We start from the raw sequence: 20,655 nt of genomic DNA on the forward strand, positions 1-20,655 counted from the left end.
GGAATATGAATCAGCTAGGCTTTGGTATTGAGAAAAATGAATACATTTCATTTTACGAGCCTAGGGGAAAATTTGTAAATATGTGAAACTTTAGGGGTAAAAATGTAATTTTGTCATAATATGATTTTTGGACTGATTTGAATAGTATAATAATTTAATAAGTCAAATGTGATATTATACATCAAGAAAAATGAAGCTCGGACTTAGAACGGGGGAAAAACGAGTATTGGACGATTTGGTCCTTTTCGCCATTTTAGGTTGAGGTAAGTTCATATGTTAATAAACGTTATTGATTTGTGTTAATTATGCAATATTATTATATATTTGATTAGATTTTGAAAATTAAAGTAAATGTTCGAATTGAGTAAAAATGCAGGATCGATCACGATCGTTGCGTAGTGAAATATGAATTGACGATAAAAGACCATGGCTAGACCATGGCAATGTGCTAAGTGAAATAAGTCATTCGCATGTAAGACCATATCTATGATATGACATTGTGCTAAATGAAATAAGACCATGGCATCTAAGTGAAATAAGTCCATGGTAATGTGCTAAGTGAAATAAGTCCATGGCATTGTGTTAAGTGAGAAAGTTCCCAATTGAACCTTTGGAATAAAATAGCTTTGGACACAAGTGTGGTACCATGTGAAGGCTACTTTTTGAATATAATAGCTTTGGACACAAGTATGGTACTATGTGATGGCCACTTTGTGAGGAAAGATAGCTTTGGTCACAAGTGTGGTACTATGTGAAGGCCACCTTGCGAAGAAGGTAGCTTTGACTACAAGGGTGGTACTATGTGCAGGCCACCGAGAATCCGTCATTATTCCGATGTGTTCAACTAGAAATGACTAGGTGTAATTGAATATGACTATGTGATGAATAAGTGAAGGTACGTGTGTGTAAACTTATGAGCAATGTGCTCGATATGTGATCGAACTTTGGTAAGATTGATATGGTGTAAGTGTTACAATGAAAGTTACTACAAAGAAAAAATGAAAGAGTGAAATTTAGTAATAAAACAGTTTTGGACAGCAGTAGTTGTGTGACTTTGAAAAATCACCAAAAATGGTAGAAATCTAATTAGGGGTTGAATAAGATATGAAATTAAATCTTATTGAGTTTATTTTCATATAAAGGAAACGGTATAAGCAAAAGAATTTCATATTATGAGATATTTGAATTTTTGTGAGACAGGGTCAGAATGATTTTGAAATCCCTTGCTCTAATTTGGGAAAATCATTAAAAAATTTTAAAACATAATTATGGGTTATAATTTATATGATTAAAATCCTTAATTACTCTATTTTCAAAATAAATAAACAGGAACATCATCTAAATCCCGTATGAGGAGATAATTAATTTTTAGTGAAGAGAGGTTGGAATGTCGGACAGCGAAACAGGGGAAATTTTAAAGAATAAACTATACTTATTGGCTAGACCTAAAGTTATGAAAATTTTATGGTAAGAATATATATGAGTATAGTTTCAGGGAAAATTGGCGGATCTTAATTTGGAGTTCCTAGCTCAAGCTATAAATAATTTAATGACTGTGACTCGAGTAGATAGCTTGAGATGAACAAGAGTAAATAGTGGAACTATGTGCAATTATGATTGTATTATCTTGAGAACATATTGTGAGAATTGGTAGAAGCATGTTAATAAATTTCTTATTATTTACATACCAACTTACTAAGCTATATAGCTTACTCCATTTATTTTCTGTGTTTATAATGTCCTCAGGTTAGCTCAGGTTGGAAGTCGCCAGAGAACCTATCACACTATCAAACTAACAAATTGGGTATTGATAATTCTTATTCTTAAGGTCATGGCATGTATAGGGGACTTGGTTATTTTTGTATGTGTCATAATTGTTTTGGCCTAAAATGTTGGCCTATGCTATTTGAAAGTTCATTGTTGTGTAAGGCCATTTGATGTTGGTATATTGGCTATATTATAAGTCCATGATCATGCATTTCAAAGATGTGTATGCTTACATATGTGGATGAATGAGTGATGATATCTATGTGTGACGTAAATTTGTTTGCAACGGCAAGTCAGATTAGTGCACGGGCTAGGGACATGGCCATGCGAGCCACACGGCCGTGTCCTAATATCACACAGGAGTATGCCCCTATTTTTCATGAAATTTTTTGAAGTTCTCTAAAGTTCTCGGTTTGGTCCCGAACCATTTCCAAAGCATGATTTGGGCTTCGTAGGCCCATATTAGGGACTTTAAGATGAAATGTGAAAATTTTTAAATTTGAACGCAAATTCATGACCTGTTTTATACGATTGCACGTGTTTATGTCCGGTAAAACCTCATACCCTATTCTGGTGTCGAACACGAGTAAGGGGTGTTATAACGAGACCATCAGTTCCAAAAAGTCTCCAAACAAGCAACAGCTTGAGATAGCATTTGAAATTGATTGGTAAACTGATTGGAAAGCTGATTAATGTTCTGTTGTAGTTCTTCAACACTTAGTCAAATTGACCTATAGTTCCATTCGACACTTAGTCAAATTGGCCTCAAATGTGTCACGTACCTCGTTCAATTGTTGATGTTGAAATTTTACCATCCCTACAATATTCTCGTATATAACATCTTATTCTTTGTCATCGAATGGTATCTCATTATGGTTTTTACCGTTACGAGTGTCACAAGTCATTGTGAAAGCCTGGAAAAAACACAACACTCAAAAGAAAAATTAAGCAAACTTCACCTTTATGCACTCAAAAATAAAATAAAATTCTCAACGATGTAAGAATTAATCTTGTGAGTCTTTTAAAAAGTGTCTATATCAATCAATCAGAATGTATTAGAATCAACTAACAAAGCAAACCTAATAGCACCATGAGTCCAAAATCATCTAGACACCACACCGAGGAAGGAATGTGCAACGTGCTTTAACCTACTAACACAAGAAACAATAAAAAGCAAAAACAAATGAAAACCTAAGGCAAAGAGTCAATGAAAATAGTTGAAACCCAAAAGCCCGAAAAATTACGAAGCAACTTGAAAAACTTCGTTCGAGGTGCTCCCAATTTCCAAAAATCACGAAATTTAAATTGGAGCCTCCTAAAATAATGTATATTTGATCCGGAAATTTTTGGTACAAAATTCAACACACAAAATATTTTTTTCATTTTTTTGTATTTTATTTTTCTATATTTTTCAATCACTTTTTTGTGGGAAATATTTTTTATATTTTAAAATACTACCAAGAAACAGTATGTAAAATTTAAAATCATTTTAAAAATGTTTATCCACTAAAAAATATTTTTTCCGAAAATTGTCTGGGTAAAAAAATTTGTTTTAAGACTGTTTGCTGGAAATCAATTTTATAAGAACACAAATAATACCTAAAACATCCAAATCTTATACCAAATGATACAAAATGAGTGTGGATGAATGCAGAAGTGGATCATAATGTTTGTTCAAGTCATGGATTTGACTTAGGGCGCTAAACGTTGAGAAAGAAACTTGAATTTTGACATAACCTGAAACACGATCAAATTCAAGTTAGATAAAACAATTAAAATAAACAACTAAGATAATTAAAATAGAATAATAAATCTTTGATCAGAACAATAAGGAAGAAAATAAAGAAGATAGATGAAAAGATAGGATGTGATATGTAGAAGTCCTAAGAAGCCTTGGGAACACGAAGAATCCACAACCCCCTTCAAGTAGTTTTAATTTCCCCTCCAAGATAGAAAACTTGGCAAGAAAAAGTTTGAAGATGATCCCCACAATCTAAACATATTGTTAAAACACTTCTAAAATAAGCTTAAGAGAAATTCTTGAAAACAAAAACTCAAATAATTTATTAACTCAAAAGAGAAGTTGAATAATAATGAATTGTCTGATTTGTGTACAATGCAAAGGCCTAATATAGGCTAGCTAAATAAAACTCATAAGTATACTAGAGCTCTAATTTAATCTAAATAAGAAGCAGTTTTAAACTAAACTTTCTTATTAACATAAAACTCCTAAATAATTTAAAATACTTAAATATTATAAAAAATTGGAATAAAAAAATAATAATAATAAGAGCTGATAAATGCAAACCGGACTCATATATAATAAAAATTAAGTCTAAAACCCGAACCCAATATGAAAAGTCTAGGCTTATGGGACCGATTGGGGTCCTTGAAGTGAAGTGCCTAAGCTTGTTAACATTTTCCACATGGGCTTGTCATCATAGATTGAAAGTTTAAGCCCTACAAAATTAGTCCCTTCTAATTCCTCATTGCTCCAAAATCCATCGTCTTGAAGCTTCAACTGTTCTTCTCGAATTTTTTTCATGATAAATTCTTGAAAGTTAAGTTTTTTTTTTTAGCTTTTTGGATTTAGATATTGAATGTAATAGTTCGATTTTGACCCTAGTTGGATAGTGGTTTTGGGACCACAAATCCGAGTCTAAAAAATATTTTAATATTATTTTATGTTTCTGTGATATGTGAATTTACATCTATGAAATTTCTGTGATTTAATTTGTTTGTTTCTGTGTTTAATTATGAAAAAGGATTAAATCGCGTAAAGTATAAAAGTTGAATGCTAGATGCTAAAGCACCTATTTGGCTTGGCTTTTAAAATAAGGTCCTTGCATGTCAATTGGACCATTGTACTAATGCATGGACAAGTATGGACACTAGTGGATGGAATTTTTAATTGTTAATTAAAGGGCAAAATTGGAAAATGCATATTAATGTATATTATAATAAAATAAACATGAAATGTCCATGCATATTAGTTCATCTTTGGCCGAAAATTCAAAGGAAAAAGAAAGAAAAAGAACAAGCTAGGTTCGACCTTGTCCAAGCTTGATTAAGGTTAGAATTTTTGTTCCGTTTTTGATAATTTCTACGTTTTTGTGATCGTTGCTTCGTGTTCTTCAAAACCCATGTCTGAATTTCTGTTTCCGTTAAAGATTTCATGAAATTCCATTGTTGATATCATGAGTTTTGTGATGTTTTTGAATGAATTATGAAGGCTTGGTAGATGGTTCATAAGTTTTGTCTTTGAGTTTTTGATGAAATTGAACTATTTGGGTTAAATTGTGAAAATGAGGTTTTGAAAGACTAAATTGTGAAATAAACATGTTGTATGGGCTTATATAGAAACCATAAAAATTCGGATAGCCCTTGTTGCAAAGAAATTTTGCATATTGGTGATTTTTTGAAAAATGGACTAAATTGACAAAGTGTGAAAATGTAAGGGCTAAAATGTAAAGTGCCCTAAATATGTGTAAATGGTCTAAATTGAATGAAATGAATGATTGAATGGTTGAATTTGTATTGTATTAGATCAAGAACAAAGAAAATTGGACTTAGATCGGGGGAAGTCCAAAATAGTTGAATAGACGACTCGTTTTATCCGAAATCTGTCCGAGGTAAGTCAAATTACAATTACGTGTTAATTGAAATAAATTTTGCCCATATAAATTGTAATCTGTATTGGATGGCCTTGAGTGCCTGATGTATATCTTTTGAGTAAAGTATGATAATATGTTAATATTTGAAAAACTTTGTATGTTTCTAAGCAAAGTTGACATCTGTCTGTGACATCGTGTAAGACCGTGTCTGGGACACAACCTCGATTGAGATTTATGTATAAGACCATGTCTGGGATATCGGCATCGTATCTGATTTCGTGTAAGACCTTGTCTAGGACAGAGGCATCGATATTGAATTACATGTAAGACCACGTCTAGGACGTCGACATTGTACTTGATTATGAGCATCTGTATCGCTTCTGACCCATCTGATTATAGCGTACAAAATCTGAGATTGAGTATGTGAATTGTATAACCTGTGCAGGTACGTTTGTATCGTACTAAATTTTCTAAATATGAAAAACTCTGTCTCTGTGAAATATGTACGGAAATGAAGCATGACATATATGCAAACAAAGGAGCATGGTTAAGTTTATGAATTATTCTATGAAATGGTTATGAATCTATATGGTTGAATGGTACATATATGCTTTAGTAATTATACCAATTGTATTTGGCTTACTAAGTTCTTCGTAGCTTACTCTGTGTGTTTACTGTCTATTTTACAGTTATCGTAGCTACTGAAGGCTTGGGGATAGTCAAGGATCGTCACCACACTATCGATCTCATTTTGGTACTTTTGAAAGTGTAAATATTTTAAAGTATGGCATGTATAGGCTAGAAGGTCTATGTATATAAGTTTTGATGTGTATATATTATGCCATGGGAGTTGGCTAACAATAATGAGTTGTGTATAGTTTTGGTGTATGTTTGTAATGTGCTAAGTTCTAATGTGTTTTGGTCATTCTTAAGCATGGAATTGGTTGGAAATTTTGGTATGAATGTTGTATATTATTGCTTGTAGGATTGGACCCAAAAAGGGGTGGCAAATTGGCTTTAACCAAGCCTGCTTGGTGCCACACGGTCAAGGTACACGGGCGTGCCTTGTGGCCGTGTAAGTAAAGCAGTATTATTCTAAGAATCACACGGTCTTGATACACAGGCGTGTCATATGGCTATGGGCTAAAGTCAGTAGCTAGCTAAGTATCACATGGCCATAGTACACGGGCGTGCCTATTGGCCGTGTGAAAAAGTCAGTATAGGACCTATTTTTGGCACGGCTGGTTCATATGGGCGTGTCTAGTGCCCGTGTGTGACACACGGCCTAGTCACACAGGCATGTGACTTTAACAATTTGAAAGAATTGGTTAAGTTCTGAAAATTCTGAATGGGTTCGGTTTAGTTCCGACCTTTCCTTAAATGTATGTTTTAGGTCTCGTAGACCATAATTAGAGAAGATTGTTTATGAAATGATGTTAAATAGTACTGTGATTCTGAATTGGTCCGAAATGTTCTATCTGCCTGGTAATGCCTCGTAACCCTAATCCGATGTCGGTTATGAGTTAGGGGTGTTACATTGTAATTGGGCCTTGAAGGAAACTGAGTCCATCTCTATTATGGCCTTTGAATTGGACTAAGTTGCTCGTATAAAAAAGACGTGGAAATTAATATTATTTTGGAAAGAATATAATTAATATATGAATTTGATTCATACGAAATATTAATTGTATAAATTTTATTGAATTTATTAATATAAACAGTTATATTAATTAATTTTGGTCAAAATATAAAAGATATGGAAATTAATATTCTTTTGTCAAGAATATAATCAATATATGAATTTGATTCATATAAAATATTTATTGTATATAATATAAACAATTATATTAATTAATTTCAGTCAAAATATAAAAGACATGAAAATTAATATTATTTTGGAAAGAATATAATTAATATATGAATTTGATTAATACAAAATATTAGTTGTATATATTTTACCGAATTTATTAATATAAACAGTTATATTTTAATTTCGGTCAAAATATAAAAACATGAAAATTAATATTCTTTTGGAAAGAATATAATTAATATATATGAATTTGATTCATACAAAATATTAATTGTATATAGTTTACCGAATTCACTAATATAAACAATTATATTAATTAATTTCGGTTAAAATATAAAAGACATGAAAATTAATATTCTTTTGGAAAGAATATAATTCCTTGTTCTAACTTTCTATTTGTCTTCTCTATTAATAAGGGAATAATCCTGGTTTTCCTTTCTAATATGTGATATCAAATAGGATAAAAGGATGATAATCCCTTACTGTGTTATGTTTACCAATTAAATAAAATAAAGGTCTACCAATGATTTTTAATTGTCTCTGAAAAGTTCAAAAGAAAGTGGTTGTTCATTTTTTACGGGGTGGACTACGTAGAGGTTAGGACGTTTTCATTGTGGGTTGGAATCAATATTGAATCAGCAACATCCTTTCAATGTTTTTAGTAAAGAAGGTACATTTTCAACCTGATTTGTTCCTTGTATATAGATCTATGGTTGATGATCATCGGAATAATTTTTTCGTTGTGCCACGGGGCGTGCCGACGGTCCCAACACTTAATAAGACTTTAGCATGCTTACTTGACCCAGCTACATGAAGGTGTTCCTTAACGACCTAGAATGGAAGGTTGTAGATCTTACCTTAACAATGGGCATCTCAAAGCCTAGATCCATATCTTCTACTCAGCTTAGCGTGTCATGCCTTCATGGTGACAACCCTATTATCCGAGTTTCCTTTATACCTTACTAGACTTCTTTTTCCTAATGATTTATTCCTTTCTAAGGTAGTTTCTTGCCATAGTCTAATATTGATTAGGCGCCCACTTAACACGCCAAGAGCATCAGTGGGGTTGGACAACACTTCACCATTTGAAGTAACACTTAGTTTTCTTATTAAATTCAAAGCTTACCCAAATACCAGGCGTTGCCCTACTTTTAAGGAAATCTTGTTCAAACATCATGGTCTCAGTCTTAACTTAGAGGAGTATCTCACCTTTCTTCTAGTCCCATTATTTCTAGAAAAGGAAGAAAAAGAAGATATTTTCTTCTTATCCTATCTTAAAAACTTAACTCAACCCAAGTCTTTATTGAAACTTGTTAAACATCACATCAGTCATTGGGTGGTCTTATCCAAACCTACAATTTCCAAGAAAACTAATTGAGTACCGACCTTTGGTCCTTAACTATCTTGGTTCTCGTTTAGTTGGTTCTTGACTATTTTCCCTTCCATCTTGATTGGCTCAAAGCCAACCTTATAGGACACTCTACACTGTTGACGTAAACTCGCATCATAAAGATCGTTTCCCTTATCCATAATGGAGTCTGCCCACTCTATTGCCATCAAAGCTTTTAGGTGAATCCTTCCTTTCCAGACACTTTTTTATCACTATGTTCCAACCTAGTGTTCGCCAACCTAAAGGCGCCACAGGCGTACTCAAAGGGTTCTTATACTTAGTCTAGTTTTAACACTATACACATTCGAAACTTATCTTTCCCTAAACAGTATCCAGACACTAAGGCTTCGTCGGGTAGAGTGTTACATTAGTCCTCATACTTTACCAACTTTACAATTTAGGTTGTTATCCATATTTTCATATCTAAATTTTACTTCATTAGTTCCCAACCATAGATCATTATAATTCTTTTAAAATTCTCTTTAATGAACTCAATTTTGAATTTTTTTTGTTAAAAAAATTATCGTAGTGATTCCCAAAACAATGTCACTTACTATACTAAAAAATTTAGGGCATTACAGCCACTATTACCTAATCGACCATCTCACTTGATCATTTCACCCCGAAAATACTATCCTTTAAAGTTAAGTCAATTGATTCGTTACACCAAGAAGACTTAAGCCATACCCAAGTCTTAAAGAAAGACTAAGTCTGGAGCTTGATAACACTAGTAGAACCTAAGTTTTGCCTAAAACACACCAATGGCCATCTCAATCGAGCATCTCCCTTGGACAACTCTATCAATTTTCTCCTTACTGTCTAAGTGAATTATCTCTCATTGTTACACCCAAATTTCATCTAGAACAATCTTTGAAGACTACTTACTTCGCTCATTAGCATCTCTTTACCTTTGAGAAAAACCACTTTCGATGTTATGGCCCAGGAACTTATTTTTCCCTCAACAATAACCTATGTCGTATAGATATTCCTACTGGTATAACAACTTAGATAATTTCAAGCTCGAGTAACATAAATTGGTATATATATTATAGGCTCTTAGCAATACCTAAATTGGCATATATATGATAGATGATCACTAAGATTTATACCCTCACTATTAAAGTCCTCTTAATCTAAGTTGGCATAATTTTTATAGATTAAGCCTTGATAATTGAAGTATTTCTTAACCAAAGTTTGGTAATTTGAATAAATTAATCTCTAGGATTAGAGCTATCATATCACTAACATACAACTAATCTGTCGTAATTCAAACTAGAGAATAATCACAAGTTACCAACATAATTTGGTTATTAAGTCATATTCATCTATAGTAAGCCACGTTGTATTTTTAATGAGAGAAATTTTAGTTCAAATTTTAAATTTGGCCTTGTTTAAAGGAAATATGAATCCGAAAAAAATTAATTTTTGTAATTATAAAATAAAGATGAAAGATGCATTAATTTCAACATATATATATTCAATTTATATTTGAATTGATTTCAACAAATATATATCAAATTCATCACTTAAATCTACCTAACAAATCAATAACTTAGAAAAATAATAATATTTACATATATTTTATTACATATTACCGTTATTTAAAAAATCAAAATTCAATTTAAATTTCCAAATAAACGACCTAATTAATATTTTTCAAAAAAAAAATCGAGATTCGTGTACGTTCCCTATTTAGTAACGCGGAGCTGACAAGATATTTCAATTTGGAATTTCAGGAGTAAAAGTTATTTCATGTTGGCTGTTAAGGTTAAGAAAACTGAAAGGAGTTTGGTGTAATTTAACCAAAAAAGAATGTAAATGCTATAATAGATAAAGTATAAATAGAGATAGTTTCTCTTTTTAAGCTGGCATGTCTTCGCTGGTTTTATGAGAGGAAATAAAGGAGACAGATTTGCTTCCATTTCAACTATCAAAACGACACTTGTTTTCATTTCTCTGTCTCCTTTTTTTCTCCCAATTTCTTTCATTTAGGTTTAGGGTTTTTTTTCTCTATTTTTTTTACCCTAATTTTTTCTGTCTTTTGATTTGCATTGCGGAGAAAAGCTATAAATCGTGCTATTCTTTTCTTCTCCCTTCCCAGGTAATCAGAAATTGATTTATTGTTTTTTTTCTTTTTTTGCATTTTACGTAATTTGGTTGATTTGTTTAGCGGATGAAGATGTAATTTGTTTTATGATTGAGGTAATTCTGATTAAGTTTTATGTTTGCTTGGTTATTTTGGTTCGGGTATCGAAAAGTAAAAAATAAAAAATAAAAAATTGCTCTCTTTTTTCTTTAATGAATGAAAAACAAATTCATATTTTTACTTCAATGGAAAGTAATTACGTGGGAATGGGCATTGTGTTATAAATGTATTTATTTGATTTTATTGTCTGCTTTTACCTTAAACCATTCATGTCGAGAAAAAAGAAAAAAATTAAATAGCAAAATTAACAAGCCAAAAAAGGTGCCTTATATTGTTATTTTGTTTGATTCAAAGTATATGTTGAACGATGGCAATTTGGCGACATTGTGTTTAAGCTAGTCTGCTAACGGATTGAATTCAATGTTTTAGTTCTATTGAATTTGGACTTGTAAGTTTCATGATAACTGTATTTGTTGTGTAATTTTGCAGAATTTAAGCTAAAGCAAGGCTAGGGTTTAACGTGATGGATCAATTTTGTAAAGTTGAAGTGATCGTAGTTATTTGATTTTAATTTGATTCTTTTGGGTGATACTTCTATTCAGGACTTGCAATTTTAGGCGTAAAAAATGGTAGTTGCAGAAAGTGGAGAAGATGTTGCTGTACATGCAGAGCCCCCTGATCCTGATGTTCTTGAGATCGATCCAACCTCTCGATACATAATGGTAACATTATTTTTTATAAGATTATTTTGAATATGTACTAACTTCTATTTGGTTATTGCATGTGAAAAGGACAGATATAGAAGCTCATAACAATGCTTTGTAGCTATGTATATTAAAAAAATGCTTTGGAGCTTTTTGGGCTTTTTATGTTATTTAGAAGATGAGTGGAGTATTAATTTTCACTTAGGGATATCAAGTTATTTTAGTTTTTTCATTTGATTTGCTTGTGTTCAGGATATTTGAAAATTTTCAATCCATTTCCGATTATTTTGTTATGGTGCATTTTTTCTATTACCAAACTAACTTTTCCGTGGTTGACCACCATTGTTTCACCTCGTTGATTGATGAATTCTAACAGTATAATGAAGTACTTGGGAAAGGTGCCTTCAAGACAGTGTATCCTTTACCTATATTATATGGTTGTATTGAGTTATTGTTTCTTTGTCTTAACACGCATGCTTATGTTAACAAATTTGGTTGATAATCAATGTAATAAACAGAAACAAACAAATCATTTTATAGTTGGGGTTTATCTTTTCTCAGTAAGCTTTCCTTAACTTTATAACCAACCAGTTACAAGGCATTTGATGAGCTTAATGGCATTGAAGTGGCATGGAACCAAGTTCGGATTGAGGAGGTCCTACAGAAGCCTGAAGACTTGGAGAGACTGTATTCTGAAGTGCGACTCTTGAAATCATTGAAACATAGTAATATTGTGAGATTTTACAATTCATGGATTGATGATAAAAAGAAGACTGTAAATATTATAACTGAGCTGTTCACCTCAGGAAGCCTCAGGCAGTATGTTTACTTCTCTTACCAAATCTCTGCTGAAATCCTTCCTTTGCTTTATGGTGAAATGAGCCTCGTGGTTAGTATGTGTGATCTGTGATTTAGGTATCGTAAGAAACACAAGAAGGTTGACATGAAGGCTGTGAAGAGTTGGGCAAGACAGATTTTAACAGGTTTAGTTTACTTGCATAGCCATGACCCACCAATTATACACAGGGATCTGAAGTGTGATAACATATTCATCAATGGCAACCAAGGTGAAGTTAAGATTGGTGATCTTGGGTTAGCAACTGTGTTGGAGCAATCTAACGCCAAAAGTGTGATCGGTATATTCTCCATTTCCTATATTTCCTTACATCTGTATGTTCGTGGAATGGTGGTATACCCATTTTCTTGATTTGGTATTTATGTTGAGCTATCCTGGTTTTTTGCTACCAATTTTATTCTTTTGATGGGATAGGAACCCCTGAATTTATGGCACCTGAGCTGTATGACGAGAATTACAATGAGTTGGTTGATATTTATTCCTTTGGAATGTGCATGCTGGAGATGGTGACTTTTGAATATCCTTACAGCGAGTGTAGAAACTCAGCTCAGATATATAAGAAAGTTTCATCTGTAAGTTCTTTGTTTACTTTAGCTTGTAATTGGTTAATCCCTACAATGGAAATACCTTACTCTTTCGACTTTATAGGGTATTAAACCTGCTGCACTTTCTAAGGTTAATGATCAAGAGATGAAACTATTTATTGAGAAGTGTTTAGTTCCGGCACCTCAAAGATTATCAGCGAAGGAACTTTTAATTGACCCTTTTCTTCAAGCTAATGGATCAGCAAAAAGTCGTCCTTTTGCACTCCCCGATATTGTTATGCCCAAAATTGGAGCCTTTGGAGATCGCTGCCTCATGTCAGAAGCGCCTGCTTCCACATGGAATAGACCATCCTCTTTGGAACTTGGTAGCGATAGTGAGCTGCCTGTTATCAAATTCCTTGATAATTCCTTGGGCATTGAGGTGAGGAGGGCTAACGAAGGCCATATTTTCTTGTTAAAAGGCGAGGGGAATGATGAAAATTCTGTATCATTAATCCTTCGAATAGCTGATCAGAATGGTAAAAAGATTGTCCATTCAGAAGCAACTCCACTTTTGTTTACTCTCTTTACACTTTTAGTTTCATTACCTTTTTCATTTTTCCATACGTGCAGATCGTGTGAGAAATATTCATTTCCTCTTCTTCCTTGATAGTGATACTGCGCTATCAGTTTCAAGTGAAATGGTTGAGCAACTGGAATTAGCAGATCAAAATGATGTGTTCATAGCAGAATTGATTGATTTGTTGTTATTAAATCTCATTCCCGGTTGGAAACCATGTGTTTCCATTGATCATCTAGTTCCTCCAAACAGAAGGCGAACTTCAAGAGATCATCAATACTCACAAGGACATGGGGAGACTTCCTTGGGATCTTCCCAACATACTGCTCATACAGACAATGGTTCACGGTCCAAACTTTGTTCCAATGCTAGCACATTAGAAGCATCTGATGAATCAACAAAGCAAGGTCCTTGTTCGATGAAATTTAATGGAAAAAATTCTCATGCCAAATTCATGGTAGAAGATTCAAGATCTGAGATGTCATTTGCGTCTGCAACTTCGAATGAGTGGAACGATAAACTTAGCTCCGTACATTCATTCATGTCTGCTGAATTAGGGCCTATGTGCTGCAATGGACATGGGTTCAAAAGAAGTTCAAGCAAGTTGTTACCTGAAGCGGAATTATACTTCCATGCAGAGAGTATGTCGACAAACCCGGAATCTTCTTCTACTTCAGGTCTGGCAGAAGCCGAGGAGTTAAGACTAGAGCTGGAAATGATTGAGTTGCAGTATCAGGAGGCAATGAAAGAAATATCCAAGAGAAGACATGACGCTATCATGGACACAAGAAGAAGATTGTCCCAGAAGAAGATGCATTTAGTTTACTAGTCCAAATATATATATTAAAAAAATGAATAAGTAAATGGCCCTACAAATGTACATACTTTATTATGGGCAGACAATCTCCTTTTCCTCCCCGTTTTTCCTTGCCGGAGTGGAAGAGGAAGTGAAATGTTAATAAAACTTCTCTCTTCTAAATTGGGCTTCAAGTTCTATTCATTTTGCTTCTTTTTTTTTCCTAAAAGAAATTTAATTAGATAGGAAGCCACAATTCACTGCTTACAAAGTTTCATGCATTTTTATTGTGTGTCAAACTTAGCATTTGATAGATATATATGGGTAATTTACAATTTAAACCATTAAACTTACATTAATTTTCATATACATCATCAATTTTAATTTAATCTTATTAGATCATTTAACTTTTATTATTAATAATAAATTAGATCACTTGTATTAACACCGTTAGATTTATTTCACGGAAAATTGACTTAACATCTTTAAAATTAACTCAACATCTTTACTTAACATTTTTTACATATTAATTTTGTGAGACTGTTAATAATGAAGCCAATATTGCCAGAATTGATTGAATCCATGCCTAAATATTGTATGTATCGAATTTTTTCATATTTTCTATTTCAAGTTTCTTACTCTTGTCACTAAAGAAACTTGTTAAGAGATCATTTGAAGATTTAGTTTTAAGAAAAAGAGAATGATCAATAAAATTGTTTAGCATTCACCTATTGGAGAAAGTCGAATCCACTATTTGATCCTGCAACAAAATTCAATTGTAAAAAATCTATATTGTAAGACATTTTTATTGTCTTACTTTCTCAGTCCTATTACGGAATAAGTTCTTTATTTTAGTGATGTTTCTTTTTTTTTTTTTCCTATCTCAATTGCCAGAAAACTTTAAAGTTAGGTTTATATATATAGTCCTTTTAACAGAACCACAAATTTATGAACTTTTAATTTTAAGTTTTATTTTGTTTTACAGTCAATTGAAGTTGTGGGTGCAGATTTTGTGTTTTTAAAAAATATTTTTAACATCAAAATGATATCATTAAAAGCTGAATTTTGTTTATGGTTGTATCTTTTCTTTCCAAATATACGAGTTTTTTCATATAATTTTCTCTTTACAGTGTATAAATATAAATATATTTGGAGATGTAACATATCATATTGAATTATTTATCATTTATCATTTGGCATTGTATTTGTTATTTGATTTGCAATGCGTCATCATAATTATCTTACAATAAAACTTCATCACAAAGGGATTTTGCATTGCGTTGGTAGGGAAAATAAATATGATGGCCGCGAAATAGATTATATTGATTGGTGTAGGCTAAGTAATTTGTTAATGAGATATTTAAATAAATTTGTGCAAATGTTAGGTTGTAATGGATGTATCATATATTGTTGGAGAATACCGGGAAAATGCTTAAGTGATGGATTAATTAGAATAGAGGAAGATGAGGATGCTACGATAATTGGATTATATGTGTCAGATAATCCGAGTAGTTCAAATATATTATGAATATATATACGAATTTGGAATGGCTCAAAATCTGATAAACAATGTAGATGCATATTTTTATGATAGGGAATATGATTTAGATGATGTTAATAATGGTGTTAGCTTGATTAATCAATTCGAAATTGTTAAGAGAGAGGTGAATTGGCTTTAAAAAATGTCGAAGTTTTAAAGAAAATTATAACAAATGAACACAAGGATTTAGAGTGGTTCGGCCTCAGTTGCCTACTCTACCACATTAGTTTTTCACTACTAAGGATTTCCCAAAATTCACTAATTTGACTAATCAAGCTTACAACTCCCTTAAGGTTTCTACAAAACCTTAAGATAAAACCCTCTCAAACAGTGATACAAATAAGCAAACTAAGAATTAATCCTTACAAGATTGGATTGTTTGACAATTTAGCACAAATGAAATAATAAAACACTTGAGCTGAATAAACAACAATGAAAGCTCATAACTGTGTACAAGGAAAGTATGAAAACTTTAAGCCCAAAGGTTGATCGATTGAAATTTTTGCTTAGATAATCTCTCTTGTTATTGTAGGACCTTTTGAGGATGATATTTATACTCCCAAATCGATTTCCAACCGTTGTGGTTGTTGAAATATTGAATAGAGTCGTGGGGATCAAAATACCAGCATTAATGTCACCTGCAACAACAAGTATCGATACTTTTTCTACAAGTACCGATACTATTCGCATTTAATGCTTAATTTAGTGAGCATTGGAGCCATCAATATCGATACCAAGTGAATTTTATCGATATCAAATAGAAGGTATCCTTTGGAAGTTAGAATGTCAATTTCATATGGATACTGAAAAATGTATCAATAAAAGTATACCACTATCGGTACTTGAAGAAATTTATTGATACCAAGCAAAAAGTATAGATACCGTATCGATACTTCGTAACTACCTTGAAATATAGACTTCTATTTTCGTATTGATACTAAAAAATGTATTGATAAACTTATGAATCTATTAATACTCAATTAAATCTATCGATACTTGACAAAAAGTATTGGAGCAATTTTAATTTGTTTGAAAAATATTTTAAAGTTTGTTTAACTAACTTGGCCTTAAAAAATTTCTAAGTGTAAATTCAACAATTTTTCATTTTAGATATCATTTAAAATAGAATTTTGCCAAGTTTTGTTTAAAATGATTTTTATTCAAAAACATCATATTTGTTATATCAAAATAAATTTTCAAATAAAGCTTGGTTCAACAATCTCCCCCTTTTTGATATAACAAAACATTTGGTAAATATGTTTTTGAATTAGTTGTTCCCCCTTTCTAAAAATCATTTTCAATTTAAGGCTTAGAAAAATTTTTCATTCAATTTCAAATTGGGCATTCATTTTCAGTTAAAGACATTTAGAAATATTGGTCACTAAACTTACAATTTGGCGCAAGAACAAATAATCAATCATTAACCAAAATTTACCTTTCTTTCTACTTTTTTTGTTATATCAAAATGGACAAAATAAAACTTAAGAGAGAGATATGATTAGTTCAATATAACAATTGAGAATTTGAAACTAACATCAAAATCATCAAAGCATATAATCATACTAGTTAAACATTAATTGCACACACTCATAGTCATAGGAAACAAAGTCAGAATAAACTAATAATGTGTCACGCCCAAAAATTTTTAAGTCCGAAGTTGCATGGGAGACTTTCGTGTTAAATTGAGAGGTTTTCTAATCAATTGGGTTCTTTTTGTAAATAAGAGTATTTGATGGACTAGTTGAGTAAGGTTGGATTTCAACCTTACTTCGGTTGCTTATGAAGTAGATAATTTCTTAGTGGGGGACACAATGATTAATATTATTCCAGGTGGCTGTTGATTTAGGTTTGGTGAAAGTTGTAAGAGATGACTGTATATATAGAAGAGGTGTTATTCTTCGAGATTGTTCTTTCATTTTTCTTTTCTTTCTTCATCCTTCCTCTAATTAGCCCTGAAAGAGAGAAGGTGTGACACCCCACGTCTGACCCAATCCCCGGATCCGCGTATGGAGTTTCATAGGTTGACCCGTTCTAAGGCATGTCTATTTACTTTTTCTCACTAGAAGGGGATGTTAACCATTTTGACGGATACCCTCTCTATTAGGACAATATTCCTTTAATCTAGGTCATATTTATTTGGGAGTACGAAATGAAACTATCTCTCACAATTAAGGACATAATTACACTTGGTTTACCTGCCTATTTCTTTTTCTTTTTTTTCATCAACTGCACTTGCATTCATGAAACATAAATACCTATATGCCATCGAGGCTTCCATTCATCATTCAACATGTTTAAAATAACATTCAATACAAGAATTTAACACTCGTGTCCTGTCTCTGTTGCCGGATTAAGGATCAAAGTGTTACAGAACCAAACAAAACAATTTATCTTAATTTAGAACAAATATTCAATTAATTTATATAAACATGTATCAATTTATAGAATACATATTCGCATGGGTCTTAATTCGGGTTTACGGGGCCTTAAAATTAGTTTGAAAGCAATCGGAGATTAAAATGAATCAAAACATAAATTTTATGAAAACCTTGAAATTTTAGAAAACAGGGGTCACATGACCATGTGACCAGGTTGTGTGATACAACTCAGATCGTGTGAGCATTCGAAGTAAGGACACCCGGCCGTGTCCCAGCTTATGTCATAGACTATGTAACTCATTGACTTGGCTCATACAGTCGTGTCGCAGGCCGTGTGCTAGCTCATCTATCCTGCTAACTTGAGGCACATGGTCGCGTCTCAGCCCGTGTGAAACCTACACTAAAACTAATAGAGTACACATGACCGTATGGGGTGACCACATATGGCACACGGCCGTGTGATAATCCACGTCCCAGACCGTGTGCTTCCAAATTAACCCCTTAAACAAGCTAAAATCAAGCCAAAACTTACCCAATAAGGTACACTTAGAACACAAACCATCCCATGACCAAAACAATAAAAAAAATACACTTAAAACATATCAAATTAAAACCTAAACTTCTAACCAATGTTGTGACACCCTAAACCTGATTAGGACCGACCGACTCGAATTTGAAGTGTTACATTAGCCACCGAAGCGACTCTCCAGCTAACGACCACCCGATGTACACCCAAACCTTATAACACCTCATTTATGACTAATTAACTATCATTTATTAATGCGGAAACAATTTGTGAACCATTTTTAAACTTTTTCTAAGTATTTAAATCTAAGAGTATTTTGATCATTTTACCACCTTGGGTTAAACTATCCCAATTTTATTTCTAAATAGTTATTTTACTCAAATTATGCAAGTCCTAAAAATTTTAGCTTAAATCGAGTTCATTTACTATGTCTAATTCAAGTTTTATTACTAAGGACTAAATTGTAACTTTTACAAACTTTTCAGTAAATTTTCCAAATTAAAAATTAAGAGTGTTTCTATCAAATATTAACAGTTACAAGTCTAATCCTAAAATATTATCAAGTTTTCCTATTATTAAAGGCTTCAATTAATCTAATCAAGTTTTAGGACTATATTATAAATTAAGCAGATTAGAATACTAGATTACAAAAACCAAAAATCAAACCCCGAAAACCCTGCACGCTCATGTGCAAACCACTGCACCTATTTTCTCAAAAATTCATTTTAATTATCTGATTTTACATATTTTACTTACCCATTAAACTTAAAATAGCTACAATTAATTACCATAAATATCCACACATCTCAAATTCATTTTATTTACAACAAATATGCAACAGTTAATCAAAATTTAACACCCAATTACACGCTTAGCAAACACTAATTAATTCACACAAATTACATACCTTAGCCGCAGGCAATCCACTCCATGGTAGGCTTCAATTAAACATTGTTAGTATAAAATACATGCTTCATAAACCGTGTTATCAACCACCATACGAACAGTCATCAATATACCATAAATTAGACACCCATTAGACATAAAATCATGTATTAAAGCAATTATAAAATCACCAAAATTAAAGTTCAAAATTTAATGTCCAATGTCCATTACAAGTAAAATAACACTAGTCCCAATGCCCTATATAGTCTCTAAAGTAAAATTCTTAAGCCACTATCGAGCCTTATTGTAACAGCCCGATTTTTAGTGGTGCCGAAAATAGTAATTTTAGGACCACCAAATCTGACGAGTAATTTCATAAATATTATTATTTAATATTTACGAGTCAAACATGGTTTTAAAAAGGTTTTTGATATATGATTTTTGTTATATAAATGATTTAATAAGTTGAAGTGGTAAGACTCTAAAGTCAAGTGAGTTTAGAAAATGAGGTATCGAGACGTCGTTTCTGTAAACTGAGTCATAAATATTTTTATAAATATTTAAAGAGTGTCATTAAGGTGGTATTAAAGTTTCTTTGAAAAATTGTAACGTTGTGATAGTTAATTAAGCAAAAAGGACTAAATTGTAAAAGTTGAAAAGGTCAATTGCTATTAGTTTAAAGGTGTAAAATTGATTAAAGAATTATAATTGGATGGCCTTAGTGGGTAGATTACCTATTCTTAAGTTGGTAGGCGGTTAAAGCTTATTTTCTTTTAATTTTATATGTGTTTTATATGTTATAATAATATTATTAAAAGATAAAAGATAAAATAAAGAAATAAAAGTTAATGAAATAAGAAAACAAAAGGGTTTTATTCTTTATTTCATATTTTCATCACTGAAACACCATGGCAAGAAGAACCAAGGTTCAGCCATGCTTCAATTCATGCATGGTAAGCCATTTTTCACCCGTTTCTAATAATTTTTATGTTTTTGAGATCGTTGCAACTAGGTCTAGCTAACTTGTACCTTTGATTTTGAAACTGTTAAAGATTTTGAATGTTTCCAGTGATGAACCTTGTGATTTTAGATGTTAAATGATGAATTTGAGTTATTAGTTGTTAAGTGAAAGAATTTTG

At 32.0% G+C, this 20,655-nt stretch overlaps 1 protein-coding gene across 1 annotated transcript; it reads left to right on the forward strand.

The window, feature by feature from the left end:
- The first annotated feature begins 10,327 nt into the window (after positions 1-10,327).
- LOC108470888 (probable serine/threonine-protein kinase WNK6) lies at positions 10,328-14,370 on the forward strand. The gene is made up of 8 exons (XM_017772392.2): positions 10,328-10,682; positions 11,330-11,449; positions 11,808-11,845; positions 12,023-12,250; positions 12,347-12,567; positions 12,702-12,859; positions 12,936-13,350; positions 13,445-14,370. Exons 2-8 carry the CDS (start codon positions 11,354-11,356, stop codon positions 14,218-14,220), a joined length of 1,932 nt encoding a protein of 643 aa, XP_017627881.1. The 5' UTR covers positions 10,328-10,682; positions 11,330-11,353; the 3' UTR covers positions 14,221-14,370.
- Positions 14,371-20,655: the final 6,285 nt, after the last annotated feature.

Source organism: Gossypium arboreum, chromosome 11 (assembly GCF_025698485.1).
Source record: "Gossypium arboreum isolate Shixiya-1 chromosome 11, ASM2569848v2, whole genome shotgun sequence".
In the NCBI taxonomy this organism is placed as follows: domain Eukaryota; kingdom Viridiplantae; phylum Streptophyta; class Magnoliopsida; order Malvales; family Malvaceae; genus Gossypium; species Gossypium arboreum.

What these genes read in the sequence shown, in the direction of transcription:
- LOC108470888 (XM_017772392.2), top strand. Translation starts at nt 11,354, where the DNA reads ATGGTAGTTGCAGAAAGTGGAGAAGATGTTGCTGTACATGCAGAGCCC. An exon ending in CAACCTCTCGATACATAATG is followed by an intron (nt 11,450 to 11,807) that starts GTAACATTATTT and finishes GAATTCTAACAG; the next exon opens with TATAATGAAGTACTTGGGAA. An exon ending in AAAGGTGCCTTCAAGACAGT is followed by an intron (nt 11,846 to 12,022) that starts GTATCCTTTACC and finishes ATAACCAACCAG; the next exon opens with TTACAAGGCATTTGATGAGC.